At 39.6% G+C, this 18,258-nt stretch overlaps 1 protein-coding gene across 5 annotated transcripts in view; it reads right to left on the bottom strand.

The window, feature by feature from the left end:
- The window catches only part of LOC119009830 (SRC kinase signaling inhibitor 1-like), a 105,487-nt gene that overhangs the window by 25,081 nt on the left and 62,148 nt on the right, over positions 1-18,258 (bottom strand). For all 5 annotated transcript variants that reach the window (XM_037081474.1, XM_037081475.1, XM_037081476.1 and 2 more), the window contains one exon: positions 3,425-3,626. In XM_037081474.1, coding sequence (XP_036937369.1) covers positions 3,425-3,626 — 202 coding nt within the window. The remainder of the gene's footprint in view (positions 1-3,424; positions 3,627-18,258) is intronic.

Consider the following 18,258-nt stretch of genomic DNA (forward strand, 5'->3'; position numbering starts at 1 on the left):
TATCATGTGAATGTAATATATTGCACTGCCTTAACTTTAAATGTAATTTACTGGCACAATAAAGTGAATTAAGTCATGTTGCTTTTTAAGATGCTATCTCAGCCTAACAAGCGGTTTCGATCCAACACCATCTCAGAAAAGCAAAAAAGAAGTCCGCAGATTGATGGAAATCTTGAGGGGACTGTTGGATGAATCGAAAGAATTTCTTGCAGCCTCTGCTATCCAGCATCATTCTTCACTCTGCTCTGTGCCGTGGATTCTATCACACCTCCACATATAAAGCCTCACGAAACGACACATAATTATCAACAACCTGGAAACTGCAACAGCAAAGTGTAAAACATCACCAGTGTCAAGTGGTAGACATCTTAAAGAACACATTAAGCTAAGAAAATGCTAAGAAAATGTGGCACATGTTGCTTAAAACCTTTTCTTAAAAAAAAAACAGCTATTTTTAACTTTGAGTGGTTACATGATGCATTTAAATTGCCATACGCCAACACAAATTGTAAGTATTGTATAAGGACATATTATTACTAAAGCATCAGCATTCTGCTGCTGCAGAAAAATTGGGATTTTTTTTAACATATGCTCTGCCAAGAATTACAATCAATCATTGGTTGATTTTTTGATTTTATAACTCCTGCCTCCTCCTCCTCCTCCTCCTCCTCCTCCTCCTCCTCCGTGAGACAGATACTTTAAAGCCGCAGATGATTTCGTTTTCGCAAAAGCCATTAATCAAAGGCGACAGGCAGCTTGGCAGCATCATTTGAAAGCATTAGACAGCTCTGTTTATATTTAGCGTTCATATAGGCAGTGGACCGGAGTCTGACTTTGACTCGACACTCAGAGGGTTACGTCAGGTTTACTAACACTTGATGCCTCCAGCCGACTCAAATAAGAGATTCCCTGAGAGAGGACGCTGCTTTAGAGTCACAACTAATGTGTCTTGTCAAAAACATCAAAGAAGATTAATAGTTTTCATGCATCAGCACGTCCAGTGTGTTATTGGCTCCCAACTTGTCAATCCAAGTGATGTCAATAGACTGGAGTTATCCACAGTCATCAAGGCTGAAAGTGAAAATGCGGGAACATTAACTTGAGCTGCCCTCTAAAAGTGGATGAATTGAATCATCAGTTGAAAGAGCCACTGCTTCAGAGCGCTGAATGTTATCAGTCAAATCACTGGCCTTTTGTATCACAGGCTCATTGTTCTCAGAGCGACACAGGAAACCAACATGGCAGCTTTTCCACACGACACTGTATCACAACAATCTCAGCGTGATAGAGACAAGTGATGGAGACGGAGGAGAGATCAGCGTGACTCAGGAAGTTGTGTCAAATCATTTCCTCGACTGCCAAAACTGAAATGTGAGTCTTGCAGGTGAAATGTGTAAAACAACATGACATGAGGCTGTTACAGGTGTGCTGTGAGGAGCTGCTGCTCTGCAGGTGAGTTAGATGAAGCTTTCAGAGTGTCAGCAGAGGTCAAAGGTTAATAAAGTTTTGTTGACAAATCTAGTTTTGCTGTATCGATTAACAAGACCAGGCCCGTGTTCCAATACTCATCTAACCATACTTGTCATCTGGAGACAATGTGGCCAGACAATGGCCGATCACTTTCATATATTCTGGGCTTGCCCACTTATCCAACCATATTGGCGAGAGCTTGTTGAAGAAATTCAGTCAATCTTTGGTTTAAAAGCTGATCTTTCTTTCATCACATTCTACCTGGGTAAATTCCCAGATGGACTTATGGCTCAGGACAACTATCTTTACAAAGTACTTTTGGCTGCAAGCAAAAAGGCCATTACACAGAAGTGGCTGCAGACAAATGTGCCATCAAGGAATGACTGGATTACCATTGTCAACGAAATACAGTGCATGGAAAAGCTGACCTTTGTTCTAAGATTGCAGGTTGATCAGTTTACCAAGTACTGGGAAAAGTGGACTTTATATTCTCTAACGTGTAACTCACTGTCTGTGTGAATGACAATCCCATTTGCTCTAATGTATGCTCTATGTAAACCTTGTCAACCTGTCAGTTCCATATGATTTTGTTTTTTGTTTTGTTTTTGTTTTTTTCTCTGTTTTATGCTTCTTTGTTTGTTGTTTACTGTGGAAAAAAGAATTGAAAACTTAATAAAGAGAAAGTTTCAAAAAAAAAAAAAAAAAATAACCATACTTGTCAAGTTGCCAGAAAAATATGTTCTGGTAGATCCTACGTGAAATGTAAAAATCCAAAAATATCAAAGTTGTCCTACTGCATCCAGTCACAAATTGCAGTATGCAAGCCTGCATGCTTGTCTGGCTATTCTTACCTACAATCCCCTGAAGGATGCAGAGAGCAGACAGATGAAAGCCGTGTTCCACATAGCACACATTTTGTTATTACTTTAGATTTTGCACTACCAACTGGATGTTCGAGGGAGTGGAAGTTAAAGGTACGAAGTCACAGTTCTTTGTCGCTGCAGCAAATTGAGAAATTAAAAAGAAATATTAAGTGCTTCAGGACACAGTTTAAGAGACGACAGATGAGCTGTGTACAGAGTAGTGCTTTGAGCTGAATGCAAACATGTGTACAATAACATGCTTACACTGATAATCTTAAAGCTGATACATCTTGATCATTTGAGAGGAAATGTTAGAGACTCTTCAAATTTAAGAAAGTGACTGCCAAACTTAATGGCAATCCATCCAATAGATGATGAGCCATTTTCACGTTTACCAAATCACTCAGGGGTTCAGATAATGTTGTTGATTTCCCCCAAAAAACATTTTTAATCTAGCTCAGAGCAATAAACTTCAATAAACCATAACTAAAAAGGTTTTGGAGTACAGCTACAGGTTTTTGTAAGGTCACATCAGAAGTATTTACATTAATTTTTCAAGAAAAAACAAGCCATGAAGTGAGCGGTCCTGGATGAGTTGGAATAATCCAATGACAACTCAATCAGTAGCATTCATCCTCTGGGGAATACATCTACAAAATGTCATGACAATCTATAGTCGTTGGTTATTTCAATATTGATTGAAGTGATGAACAACCCACACTGCGTTCTACAGAGCTACTTAGCAAAAATAAAACGTTAGTACTGTAAAACATTCTTAAAAATCACACAATATTTATGGATAAACCAAAAGACAGAATCACCAACACATAACAAAATATTAAAAACTGGTGGCGCGAAGTCAGTTGACTGGTTCAAAACTATGATCGTAACAGAAATCCAACAGGCGACGATATAAAACTGAAATCTAATATGCTAGCTAACTCTTGCATTTGTTAACATGTTGTACTTGAAGGGTTTGGGTCTCTGATTTCTCCTGTAGCTGATCTGACAGATAGACCCATATGGTGTTTCAGTGAAGGTCTTAAGTAACAGCGTAGACTTGTTTTTATTCTTAAAGACGCTGGTCTGACCTGGCGCCCGCAGCTTTGCCTGGCTGGATGAGCGAGCCAGCGGCAGGCTCTGGCGAAGCCGGTTCATCCGGTTGAAGCCGATGGGGATATCAGGCTCCGACATGGTCTCTAGATTTTCTGCTGACGCAAAGGATACCCTGCTGGCCTGGTCAGCGAGAGCCGGCTGTGTTGGGCTGAGTCGTGTCACACGTGGCGTGCGAGTCTGCAAGACACAAGATAAGAAGTTAGGAGAGAAAAGACAGGTAAAGAAGAGAAAACAGTTGATGGTGAGGGATTAAATCCTGCTGTGATGGCCTCCTTTTCTCTTCCTGTGTATGATTACTGAGAGTCATTTGTGTAATACAATCTAGGTGTGTAAGCTACTGCAAAATATATATGACCATTTCAGATGTTAATGATAAATTAATGAATGGCAGTTAAGAATTTACATGTGCCTTTTTTTTTAGGAAATGGCGGTTGAGCTCAAAATCAAAACAAAATGGGGCAGTGCTTCACCATAGCAACTGTTAGCTGCTGCTAACTGTTCAAGCCAATAGTTAGCTCAGTTAGCTGTGTAGCTAGCAGCACAGACTGGTAGCTCAGAGGACCTGGGGAGTGTTGGTGACGGTGATAGCTAGCTGGTTAGCATGCTAACTTCAGTAGATATCACACAGATGTCATAAAGTCAAAAATGTTATTCTTTCACATTCTGCTGATGATGCCGCTTCATTAACCAATTAAAAAAATCTATTGAGTGGCTGCAATATGGGTTGACAGATGGGTTCAATTAAAATCAAGTAATTATTTTGTGTAAAATAGTTAATCAATATCAAGTAACTTCTCTTTACTTTTAACTCTGAAAGTATCCTTCCCTGATTTTGCATCAAACAGATCAAGCCAGTTATCTGAACATCCAACATATTTCATTTATATATTATAAACTGATAAATATGAGTTAAGAAAATAGGTTAAAACGTGTCCCTAATTGGCTTGTAAAAACAAGGCATTTCAATGTGCACAAATCCTACAATGTGGCTTGGAGACACAATCTTGTTTTATTTTTTTTCTTATCAAGATTTCATTTTAGCAGTGCAATGAGTTTACAAGGTGGAGAATAGCAGAATAATCAATGAGTTGACACCTAAAAAAAAAACAAGGTACAACACACAAACAAAAGAAAAACAAAATGGCTCCAGGAAATCGATGCAAAGAAACAAAACAGCGACTGGAAAAGACAACATGCAGACAAATAAACAGTTCACCTCAGACAATGCAGCCCGTATATTTTCCTCTACCAACAGAGGCTCAACAAAAAGGATGCTGAATCCTGGAGATAAATTTAGAGCGTCTCCAAAGAGCAGCACAGCCACTGGGTTAAATAAACCGACAATATTAGAGTCTGAATCCGCCCAGACTGCCCTCAGAATAGTCCACCTGCATTAATGATGACGCATGAAAACTATTGAACAGCACTTCAATTAAAGTTTCAAAAGAAGAAAGAGGACCGTGTAGAAATGATGACAAAAACTGGGCAGGCAGCAGTGAAATGTTTCTGAAGAAAGATAAAATAAATGGATGTTACTCTGCAGAGTGCTATGGCCTCGAGCAGACGACAGCGAGCTGCCTTCAACCGATCCGTGAACAACTGAGTGAGCTCGAGCATTGTAATGACAACAACAAAGCCAAACCCGATCACGGCAGCTTCTATCTGTAATGCAGATTACCAGATATTTCACCTGTCCAATTTGAACCACCGGGGAGCCCAAATTGTGAAGGACCTCTCATTACAGCACAACCAGGAGCTGCTGCAGCAGGTTGGCTTTTAATGAATCCTCACTGACAGACATTTTCCAGCCCAAAGAATACAGTAATGAGCTCCCACAGTGCTGTGTGAAGCCAGCTCCGATTGCCTTCTGCATCTGTGGTCTTTGCTTAGTCGTCGCGAGCGCTATATGGTTGATTTCTGGAGGCTACAACAAGCTGAGAGCATGCAGGCATGACACTCAGCCATGCATGTGTTCGCAAACATGTAGGAAAACACCCACAGTCGTGTCTGAAGACATACACATTACAATAAAGACACACTTAGATAATCTGTTGCACCAAATTAAATTGTTTGGCTGTGCTCCTTCTGCACTATTAATGTTCGAGAGTCCATCCACACAAGCATCCACCCTGCGAACAGCCTGACAGATTATGTGTGCTGCCTCTCATATGTTTGGAGATTTATGGTCTCGGAGAGTGCTTGTCAGCCAGACGCTGCTGCTGCTGCACACCTTCTGCCTCCAACCGCACAAGAAACGAGCTACTGAAGAGAAAAGAATGCAGCAACGGGGAATTATAAAGTTTGTGTTTAGTGAACCGTGAAGAAGAAAAAAGGAGCAGATAGAGGTGAGACAAAACAGCATGTCAGAGCTTATATGCACTGGAGGAATGAAACATGGAGGAGAGAACAACAAACAGAACAGAAAGGAGAGAAACTCAAAAGATGGATGAAAGGAGATTTTCTCCAACTTCTTTCCTGGTTTTCCGTTTTCTGTATATGCTCGCTGCAGAAGAGAAGCAAACTTGGCATTTTATTTTCCACAGAAACAATCAATAAATCTTCCCACAGGATCTCTGTGGACGTCCTCCCTCTCACATCCGTCTGCAGGTCATTCATAGACGCTCGCTGCAGCTGGTTACAGTGAGAAGTCATTACAGGAAACGAATGATAAGAATCAAACTCATTCAGTGATTTAATTCATACGTTTCAGGGAACAGACTGCGACTATGTGATGAATTTTCATGACTGAAGTGGAAATGAAATTGATTTTCACTATGACACGGCCTCCAGAGAGCCAGAAAAGCAAGTCTGAGAGGTTTGATAATGTTGAATCAAATATGGAAATTCAAAGGAAAGAGTTGATATTATAACAAATTGTTTTCACTGCGAGAGAATCATTCAGAAACTAGAATTGCAGATTCACAGTTGTACAACACCTACAACAAGTCAAATAGCAGTTTGTTTCATGTCTGTGTGGTCTCATAGATCAGATCCAGTGAAGAGTGGGGCTGCAACTAATCAGTCTTTTTAAGGGTTGTTCCAACTGTTGATTATTTTCAGAGTTTAAGGTAGGTAAGGGGATTTATTCACAGGTTGTCCAATATCGACTCTTTGGGTTTTCAGCCTGAAACTCTCACCCATAGTGTCAGTATTTAACATCCTGCTGTGAGACTCATCAACTATCTTTCTCCAGAATCACCTTCCTTTAAGTGATTAACCTTTTAGTATGGAAACTTGAATCTCCACTTGTGTTCATGAGTTACAGCTTTGAACAACCTTTTTTGCAAAACTTAATGATATCATAGAAAATCCTCAGGATATAAAATGTCGTAACTTCATAATTTTATCTAAGAGATTTGAAGGAAATCATGTCATAATTAGATAATTAATTCTTCAGTTATGTCCAAAATGACCTCCAAATGTCAGTTCATCCTTGGGTTGAAGTTCAAATTTGAAGAAAGTGCCTCAAGGCGTTCCTGAGATACTGAGTTCACAGACGGGCGTACAGACGTTTATATGTATGGACGGAAGGACAAATTCAAAACAAACTGCCTCTATCTGCAGCTGTCGCTCATGTAGAGACATAAAAACAAACCTCACAGAGGATTAAAAGATAAAAGTTTTTTAAATTCACATTTAACAGATTAATAATTAATAGCAGAAATCTTCTGTTCTCCATTCATCGCGCGTTTAATGTGACTGATGATAAATGATTTAGAATTCATGAACGTAGCATCAAACGCAAAATATCCTGAAGGAAAAGGTGCCGTCTGAATACAGAGCGATACATCAGAGGAGTTTACTGAGAGCAGACTGGAGAAACTCCCACTCCATTATAAAATCACAGTTACTGATGCAGTGAGACGTTGTGGTTGAGGTAAGCTCATCAGACAGAAGAGGTGCACGAAGCTGCAGATGGCAACCAACTGAACACCCCTCTACTCATTCCCCCCTATGGTGGCCACTAAAAAAGTCAAGTCCCTCCGTCGAGAAGGTTTTTTGGTTTGTCCTTCTGGGCTACTGTAGAAACATGGTGTTGCAACATTGCATTCATTAGAAGATATAAAGTCTCTGAGGAAAACCAAGGATTCTTAGTATCAGGTTAAACTCTAATCAAAACATGATTATGAAGATTATATTCCATTTCTGAGAGAAAGCTTTCATATCATGTACTGTACATATCTATCAAATGTGTTCACAGGGTCTATATTTTGAAAGGAGTCGAACAGTAAAAAAAAAAAAAAAATGAACCACCTTGAGGAAATCACACTTATCTGCATGTAAACTCCAAACCCACCAGTATTGTTATAGCTGAATGTGCCGAGCTACAAATGAAAATTTGACAGTCTTAACAACAGTAAATCAGGAGGGCTTAGAAAAAGTAATTTTTGCATAAGCAACCATCAACATTATTCAATAAAGCATGTCTACAAACACCTAATGGCTCCGTCAAACATGGGAAAAATGTAATGGCAAAAACCCTCTGAGGAGAAATGAGGAAAACTTTTTAGATCCATCACAACTGATTAAAGAAAAATATGGATGTAGGTTTTACTAAGTTCACAAAACTTCGCTAATGTTACTCCGAATAAAGCCTGTCACTTATTGTAGCAACAAAATTGACACAAATTGAATTCTATAGGACAATCTAATTTGTTCAAACTTGAACAAAGACCTCTGATGCCTATTAAATTAATCATGTTCTCACTTTACATCTGTAGAGTCGACATACGTGCTAAATTCAGCAAAGTGTGTGTGACAGTGCTGTAAAATAAACAGAGGATCTGTAAGCTCCAATCCAACCTCACAGGTACGAGTCCAAGGTAACAAACTGGTGCTGTGTTGAGTGCAGTGCTGCAGTGTTTGACTTAAAATATCTGCAGGTGTATGAGCAGTACAAAGCCCACTCACACAGTCATCCTGCCATATAATGGACAGCACAAAGGTCCAGAAGTTGATCCAGCTGCTACAAAATGTGCATAAAACATCAGTCTCCTCTGCAAGTCTGAAGTACTGAGCACACAGTCAGGAAAATGTCTGTTTATATTTTCCTGCATGAGAGAGTCCATGAATTTCATGAGGGTGGAACAGTCATGCAAGATTTCTGATAAAACAAAAAAAAGCACACTGCATGGTTTTACAGCTTGAAATTGAATTTTGATCTGTGAAGGAAGACAATGAAAAGAGGTGTAAAATTTAACTGGTTCCGCCTTCCTGTCTGACTGTGATCCACTCAAGAATGAAACTGTCAAGTTTCCCTTAATGAGCTTTTATGTAGAAAACCTTCCGAAGTCCATTTGTCACTGTCATATTGTTCTGTATTTTACATCAGAGCTCAAAGCCGGTTTGTTAAATGATCTAGAGTTTCTTTTACATTTCAGCCTCTGAGGTCAATAAACCAACACAACACTGTGACACCAAACCCAGACGGTGTTTTAACTGCATCATCATTATTTCATCACGACTTAAAATGTAAACTGTGTTTGTTTTATTTTTTAACATAACGTTAACATCTAAAGTGGCATTATCGTTGGCGCCACTGTTGCAAAGACAACCTCATCACTTTGTGCTCGCCAGAGTAGCCAGCAACACACAGCAAAACATCAGTTTATTCATTCACAAAAAGTGCACTGAGGAAATTGAGTTCATAACTTAAATGCTGATGTTGTCATGATTCTATTGCCATTGCATTGAGTAGTAAATATTTACTTCATAATGATACATTAAAAGCACAACATGCAATTTCCGTTCACTTTATAGAATGAAAAGATAGAATGTTTGCCGATGTTGTTCTTAGACACACGCCGTCACATCAGTTGTGAACTTCTTCAAAAAGTCTTCACTCCTGTTTATCAACCTGACTGCAGCAGTGATCAGAGGTGACCTACACTGTCCAGTGTTGATGTTCTGTAACATTGACTACCAACTGGAGCTGGAGGGGAAATGTACTTAACTTCATGAACATAACATTACAGAGAGGAGAGGAGGAGAAGAAGAAGAGAGAGAACCAGAGTCTCTGCTGAGTGCTGAATCCAATGAGAGTCGATTGGAATTCAGACACACAGACACACAACCTTGATGTTTGCCGTTGCTTGCCGTCTTACAGCTAATGGACAGTAAAATAATCTGGCTGTCTGAGTAACATGAGTAAACACTTCCTGGTGGTGAACCCCACATTTTAACAACCATCACTGCTAATGAAAATCTATCTGACGCGAGTTAGTAAAACAAAACCTCCCCAGTGAATTTTTTGTGCCTTTTATTCTCATCAAGTTTATTCTTGTTTGCCGACTTCCTTTCACCAAAAAGTAGCAACGGGTGATCGAAGGAAACACACTGTTACCCTGAATAAACTTGTGGAATCCTTTTGTTTTAACACTGTTGGAAACATTTAGGATAATGTAAGTATACAACTCAACAAAATATATAACAAAGTAAACTAACTGGTCTTAGACATTTTACTGCAGAATTCTGACATATTATATATCTAAAGGAAACAAGATGGTCTTTTGCCAGTTTAATATTTGATATAATGTTAACTGAAATAAACATAAGCTACTCTAACATCAGGAGGTTTTACTAAACTAGTCATTTTTGGTTTGTTTTTTTTATCCTCCATAATAATGAAAACTGATGTGAGGCCCATCAGCTCAAGCACAGTAATAAGTGAATGCTCTATAATCCAGCCTGGCAGAGCTGCTGCATAACAGTTTTTAATCACAACCTTAAGCCAACGAAGCTGCCCAATCAATTTTAATGAGAGAGTCAGAAACACCTGTCTGGAGGCACATTATTACTTCACTGTATCAGGTGAGCTTCATTATCATTAAAGACAATGTTGTACAGCTTCTAACATCTGGCCGAGTTTCATGACCGAGTGGCAGCTACTGGAGTATGGACTCATTAGGTGGAGGGTTGGTGGGTGTGAAATGAGGAGTGGAAGTAAAGAAAATTTGAATGCAACTACAATTATGGTCTGAAATGGATTGTGGGCTGATTTTATCATCGATTAATTGTTTTAGTCACTCAGCAAACATCTGCATCTTTTATGTTTTCTATCATGATAGACTGGAGCTTTTTGGGTTGTATTTTGTTGAACAAAACAAGAACTTTGAAGGATTGTGGTTCGACTTTTGGCTTTATTTTCTGACATTTTATAATCAAAACAATTAACACTAATGTTCTGGCTGTCTTGACAGCACAGAAACACATATTTATCATTGTTTTATCAGCTTGATAGCTGATGACAGTTCATCATTTTGTGGGAACTGCTTATAAAAATCTTTTGAACTGATAACATTTCAGACGCTTGTTGCAGAAAACGATCCATCACTTCTATAAAACATAGTTAAACAGAGCAGATTTTTGTTCTGATGGCGTTCTTTTTATGAAGCACTACCCTTCTAAAGCCCAAGTAAGTCTATCTGATTTCCTGTTATTGGAGGTTTATATTGTTTGTTCATAAGAGGTTTATCAGATAGCCAGACCTCTCCCTCAAATAGACTGTTAGTAACATCACTGTGTAGTAGAACATTTTCACACACACATTTCTCTGCCTTCGGATGACTTTTTTTGCAAAAAACAGACCATGTATTTGTTCATGGCGAGCCCATGCCTCTTTCATCACATCTCCAAGACCAAAAAAGAAGTCAAACCAAGAAGGACGTTACTGCAAATGTCGCCATCCACCAGAAAATAATCAAGAGAATTAATTAATAATGACAACAACCTTCATTTGCAGCCTTAAGGGTTACATCCTCAAACCACATGCTGCTAGCAAAAAGCCACTCATGGTGATATTAATAACATTATTATGCAAGTTACGCACAGTATCCAACAAATTACAAAAGGAATAACCTCTAAGTGAACCCATTAGACAGCAGCAATAGATGCCATTGATAAGATTTAAATTAAATATCTTCCATTATGTTCAGTTGACCCTTACCTCTACTTCCAGCATCTTGTAAAGCTCATAAAGAGCTTCATTTTCAACTCTTTAGCTTCATTTCTCCTATCCTTGACACTGTGATATAAAAATTCTTGTATTCGTGGTAAACAAACCTTAAACGTGAACATCTTTAACAGCAGACGTGTCCTGTGCCGAGTGTTATGACTCCACCTTTCAAGCCCCGATTGGCTGGTCAGAGCCACAGTTCCCACCAGATAATACACAGGGTTTTGACTGATGTGGCAGCTGTGCACAGCTGTAAAATGCCCCCCACCACACAGCTGCCACACCCCCGAACTCTGGGATTTCATGGGCATTACGGCTGCATACCATGGCATTCCTTTCCGCTGAGACTTACAACTGAGAGAGCATCCGAACAGGGGTGAGTATTCAATTTTAACAAATCGAAAAATCCAAAACAGAATCTGCAACTCTCCAAGCAATTTTTTCTTTTCTGTCGAACCATCCGAAAAAAAAAAGCAGAGTACCACTAGCTTAGCTGTAGCCTGCAGCTACACTTCCAGACACTTATCTTGTTCGCACGAAGACAATAAACTAAAATGGTACCAGAGGAAAATCTGAGAGTGTCGGAGATGTTGGTTTATTTATTGATTTCTTTGCAAACAGGGTTCACTCTGGGCCGTTTTGAGAAACCAAACTTTGTAACACACTGAAGTTCTATATTTGGTTGTTTATCGCTGAACTACCAAAATACAGAAAAGCTCCTGGACAATCACCAGGGTTTACATAAGGTCGACAGTGCAATATGTACGAATTGTAGTTTAAAAGATTTGAAAATGTCATAAAAATACCAACAGAATGTGAAAAAAATTGCAGTTTTGGACGTTATGTCAAAGACTATGAATTGTGTTGCTGCGATATATAATTAAACTAGAATGCTAACAAGCTAGCTCCAGGCCTAACAGAAGACAGTTAGCAGCAGTTAGCTACTCTGGTGATAAGCTGTTTTATATGCTGAGAGTTCATCAGGTGGTATATTCTTCCATACTGCACCTTTACATCAGTCTAACACACAGCAGCATTTTTCCTAACTGTCCCCTAAAGACGATGAAGCTGCAAAACTAAATCATATTGATTGTCATTTACAAGGCAGCTATAAACAGAATGAGGCGACATCTTTAACACCACAGCCTGAGGGAGGAGAGGCAGGTGAAGGAGAGCTGCTCCATTTGGTCCACAGTCCTGTTCCATTTCCCCCAGAGCAGCTGGGGGTTAATTGTCTTGCTCAAGGGCATTTGTTTTAAAGTGAGAGGAGGGAACTTCTCGTTCACTTCTCTGCCCAGATATTCCCTGATGAACCAGCGAGTCAGGGCTGTTCAGCAGTTTTATACAATAATTGGAAGCCGAGTTTGACCTTCACGTCTCCAGACAGGATGTGTGTAATATCCTGGTTTCACTGTATTTATAAAGTAAACAATAAACCCCCTAATAAAACATAAAGTAAACTAGGTCTACAGTAAATACAGTATTCAAACTCCATATATCTTTAGATATACAGCCCCTAGTGCAGGATAATTGTCTTTCACATAAAATCTAGAGGGAACTTTTGATCCTGTTATTGCTTTCCACGAAGTTCGGCCTTACTAATGTGACGCCTGCTAAGCAAATCTCGCACTCTTGGCAGATGGCAGTGAAGTGTCAATAAGTGATTCTGGCCACGTGCCTCAGCACAGTGCCAGTCGGCAAGCCAGTCAGGGGAACACTGCAGCAGTCGGACTCTTAAGCCTTTTAGCGGTGGAAAACACTCCCGCTTTTCTCTGAGGCAGATTGGGGAATAGCGATTTTCCACCGAGCATCATATCAACAGCCGAACAGCACGAGAGGCGACAAAAGCGTTTGTCTGAATGGGTTAGAGTTGAGCTAGCTCACTGGTGCAAATATGGCTGGGGTAGCCTGGGGATGCCTCTCTGTATAGATAAAGCTCTGGTTACATTCTGTGTATAAGACATGAGATGCAGACGAGAGCCTTGCAAAGCTTCAGACTCCAGTAAAAACATCCTTGCAAAGAGAAAAAAAAAAATCTTTTGCTGATGACTCTCTTTGTTATCATACCATCCGGTTTCAGACTGCTGAGCAAAAACCTGTGCTGGTAATTTAAAAATGTATTTTTTTATATCGCAGTTTGGCATCAACATGTCATGATGCTTAAAGACCAAAACCCCAAAAAAAAAAAAATCATCTTCCATTTGATCGTTCTCAAGCTTCGGGGGTATAAATGATTAGAATTCTGATTTATACCAAAAATACTCACTCAACCTTGTGATGAATTTTAGATTTGAAGACAAATATCTGGGGTTGACTCAAAACAAACTAGAATGGCCATGTTCATCGTAATTTAACAGTGTGGCTCAGTGTCCTTGTTATCTGTTGCTGTGAGTTTGGGACCTGCAGCCATGAAACAGAGACGGATAAAACAGTATAGAGCAGAAGGAGAGTGTGTGCTAAAGTTAGCAAGCCAAGTTAACCGCCTTGCTCTTTCTACCAATCTACTGCATCTGCTGTGGCTCAGGCAGAAATGTTCACAGAGGAGGTAATGTTTAAATTTTAGTAACGTTTGATGACTTCCTTCCTCACACTCTGATATATCATCTGATAAAAGATTATTAAACTAGAGGGAAATTGTTGTAAAAAATTACAGTACAGTAGAAAAAAAAAACTGTAAGAACCAGTAACAACCCAGTAGGAGTCAAACACTCACACAATTTAAGAGGATCAAATGTATTTTATATAAGTGAAATATACAAAATATAAAGTGTTTAAGGAGTTCATGTTTCCCCAGAAGTTACAGTGAAAGGAGAACAAATGAAACCTACCCTCACCTTGATTAAAATGACGGATTTAATCTTCTTTAATACCTGCAGGAAATGATCAGTTTGTCCATGAAAACGTATCCACGACCAACCCTGTCACCTGAGTAGAGCAAACTCCTGTCCTGGTTCTGTTGTTGTGTAACCACACAGTAATGAGGCAAAGTACTATGAATGGTATTATAACAATGTTTTGAGGAGGAAGGAAGGATATTTCTTTTTAATTAACAATTTCCTCTGCTTTGTCTCCGTGGTTACTTTAACAAGAACAGGGAAAATCCCACAAGCAATAGGCTCCATGATAATTCTGGGAAATGAAGATGGCTGAGGAATAATTGGAATACTGTTGACAGCTTCAGTAGGATCCACTTTCCCTGTCTGAGCCCACAATGTGGTACATTCCTCCAAATTCAACAGTAAGGCAAAGAGAGGAGACAATAGGCTGTGATTACTTTGGCCACTACACACAGAAAGACAAGAGCACAAGAGGCACAAAATGGAGCATTAATATTTGTATAAGTGAGGCTGTGAGCAGTGAAAAGGAGAGAATTATGCCTCTCTGCTCCATTGTGTTTTTGACAGAGTCAGAAGCAGCAGCAGCAGCAGCAGCAGGCTGGTGTTTGAATCCATGTTCAACCTACAGACGAGCCCACGATCCCCTCTGCCTGTCGTGTTCGAAGATGTGGGAGAAACACGCGAGAGGAGTCTTGAAATGTGTGCAACATATGCACGCTCCATGACTGCAGCTCCCATGACTGCCGCGTGTCCACACGTGCATGAAAATGTGTGTGTAAGGCTCGCATGTAACATAATTGTTTGCTAATCTACAATATGTTTTTGCAGTGGGCATTATCACCCATGCTTGTGTGTGCATTTAGAGAGCTGGCAAACCAATGAGACATCAAAGGGGAGCAGTGGGGGACTGTTAAACACATATACACCCTCACACACGAGCGCAGCAGTGCACTGCTGCAGGGTTTTCTATTGCATCAGAAGGGGGAGACGAGGCTCCCCCGACTCCCTCAGAGGAAGGCAAGCGATAACCAATCCTGAATGAGCTGCAGACCAGCAACAAATAGGGGCAGATTGGGAAAAAACAGCATGTGTGTTTGTCACGAGTTAACAGACGAGGGGGATGAAGCTGCTGCTGTTTATGACGAAGGGGCTTTAATACTGTAACATGAAAAGATTACAATTCACAGGCCTGTCAATCAATGTATGTACACCACTCCATTATTAATTCTCACCTTGGTATTGCTCATTGCGTTTACATGCATTTTTGTTTACATAGGAATGTCACATAAAGGACAGGTTCAGAGCAGCGTCGCAGTGGGATTGTCTCAATACTGGAATTTCTAACCCTGATACAATACCTTGAAAAATGTGATGTTCAGTATCACAGGGAAAAACTGACACAACTTTGAGGGCATCAGATTTTTAATTTTTAATGAAAGATAAATACAGCAAGGCTTATGTACTGTGTGATTAGCACAGCAGCATTTTAGTTCAACTTTCTGTAAAAAAGAGAAACACAACTGACATCAGTATCGATGTCAAGTATTGAAATGGTGTCAAATATTCAGTATCGATATTTCAGCATGCGGCAACTCTTCTAAATTTATAGCGACGGGGAAGAGGGTGTAAATTAACTACTTTCAAATTGAGATCTCGGGGCAAACAGACAAAAGGTTTTTGGTGTTTATTTTTACTCAGTGATCAGCGTTTTGTTATGTTTTTTGTTATTGTTGCTGTGTGTGTGTGTTCACTGTAATGGGCTTAAATCTTTAAGGACAACAAAGAAGGTACACACACACACAGACACACACACAATACCTGTTGTATGGATCAACATATTGTTGTTTAGTGCTGGTCTTATGAGATTCACAGACAATAAGAAATACACTCATCCTTTAACATTTTAATTGTACACGTCTATAAAACATTTATATTTTCATTTAAATCTGAAGCAGCAGCTCTTCTGTTGTTCCTTTCAGAAAATCCTTCGGCAGAGTTTATGTTTGCTGGATCAGCAGAAGGTATGCAAAGAGCCTTTCAGAATATCAAGTAATTTTATGGTTAAGATGCTGTAAGCTGCAGTAAGTGCTTAGGTTTGCATATGCACAACAGTACAATCTCCCTCAGGCTACAGTGAAGTCGGGTCAAAAGGGTCTGCTCATTGAGCATAATGTATTCCAGTCTGAGGTGGAACTAATAATATATTATAGCCTTTTGTTGCTCTTTACAGCGTCTTGCATTAGTTTGTCAAGCCGAGAGGGAAACACTGACATTTAAATTTTAGCTCCAAATCACTTCAATGTTGTTTGTTCTCTCTTGGCTAAACAAAGTAAAATGTTGAAGTTAAATTGTTTGCATTTTTGTACGTTCTTCCTCTAGTGTTATTTAGATTTTGAGACAGTTAATGAAGTTGTTATGTGCCGCTCAGTGTTAAGAAAATGGCATTTAAAAACTGTCTGCAGCAGAAGCGGCGTCTCAGTTACTTTCAATAAAAAAAAGAGCATACGATCAGTCATGTCTGTGGGGACTGTTGCTTTCCAATTAAAGCTCAAAATCTCAGAAGAACCTGGACATATCAAAACTCTAGGGGTTGGTAAGATTGTATAAACCAGTAGGAGCAGGCTAAATTTTGAAAGAATCCAAGTGAAAAAAACCCCTATCCTTTCCCTCCAGAGCCACTCCACTGAAACACTTCCAGGACGTATGTTAGCAGCTAGTTTTGCTCCATTTTGTCATTGATAACTCTGTTCAACTACCTCATATCTCACTCATATGTAGGAAAACATAAGTACAAGTATTGTCATAATGGATGTAAATAATAAAAATGGCTATTTCTAGAACTCACCACTGTCAAACTAGTATGTTAGCATTGGGAAATTGTGGCTGCACTTTCTCTGCTATTCTGTGCAACTACCTCGTTCTTAGCTTTAGCGCTGTATCTTGCCTGCCTTGTGAAAAGACAGAGGGTGAGGGTGGATAGGTGGCCTGTCCAATCATTTCATACAGGCCGAATTAAATGATTGGATGGGCTAATTACAGGCCTGCAACGGCCACAGTCACTGGATTTATTGTTCCTCTTTTGTGTCACAGATTTTGATATATTGATTGTTGTCGGGATGTTAGGAGATTTTCCAAAAATATAAACAATATGCTTCAAAAGTAGAATGGCAGTAGAGTGCATACCTCCACCAAGGCCCAACAGTCTGATTTGGTACTAAATCATGGATATCAGCCACCTAAATACAAGATCCATGCATAATTGCCTAAAAAAAACCTAAATGAAAAAATGTCTCCCAAAGTTTAAGACAGTGAGAAAAAAACTCCTGGATCCGCTCTAAAAGTTAATGAGCCGAGACCCATCCTCCATCTAAGTTTGGTGGAAATCTGTCCTGCAGTTTTTGTGTAATCCTGCTGACAAACCAACCAACAAACACACAATAACCTCCTTGGGGGATAAAACAACCTCCCCAATCCTAGCTTTAATGCAAACATGTCTGCATGGCTGGATACCACTAATGGTACTTTTCCTTTTTGCAAATTGGTTGAACTGACCCTTTGAACACTATCAAATGAAGCTGGATGCTCATTATACTGATTCACAACAGAACAACAATCTCAGAGCAACAACAGAGTAGGTTTTCCTAACTAATTCTCACTTTTATAAAAACGACACAGCAGCTACCTCCTAAATCACTGAGCCCATTTGTTCCAGCTGATCCATAAATTCACACTTGTATTTGAATGGAATTATTAGGTGACAAACACACTTTGATTCATCTGGTCCAGACCTGTCTGGTGTGTCCTCACTCTGATATTCATGTTACAATTGGAGTCCTGTTCCGCAGTTTGGAAACCTTAAACGAGTTGGTGGTGCTTCAGCCGTAGCAACTGATGACCACTAATGGCTCCATTTTCAGATTTACTTGTGCATTTCGCATTTCACATTCCACACTATTTACAGTACGACTTTCCCAGTACTTGGTAAAAAAATTCTGCCTCTGACTGAAAATGAGGTTTG

This window comes from Acanthopagrus latus, chromosome 20 (assembly GCF_904848185.1).
Source record: "Acanthopagrus latus isolate v.2019 chromosome 20, fAcaLat1.1, whole genome shotgun sequence".
In the NCBI taxonomy this organism is placed as follows: Eukaryota; Metazoa; Chordata; class Actinopteri; order Spariformes; family Sparidae; genus Acanthopagrus; species Acanthopagrus latus.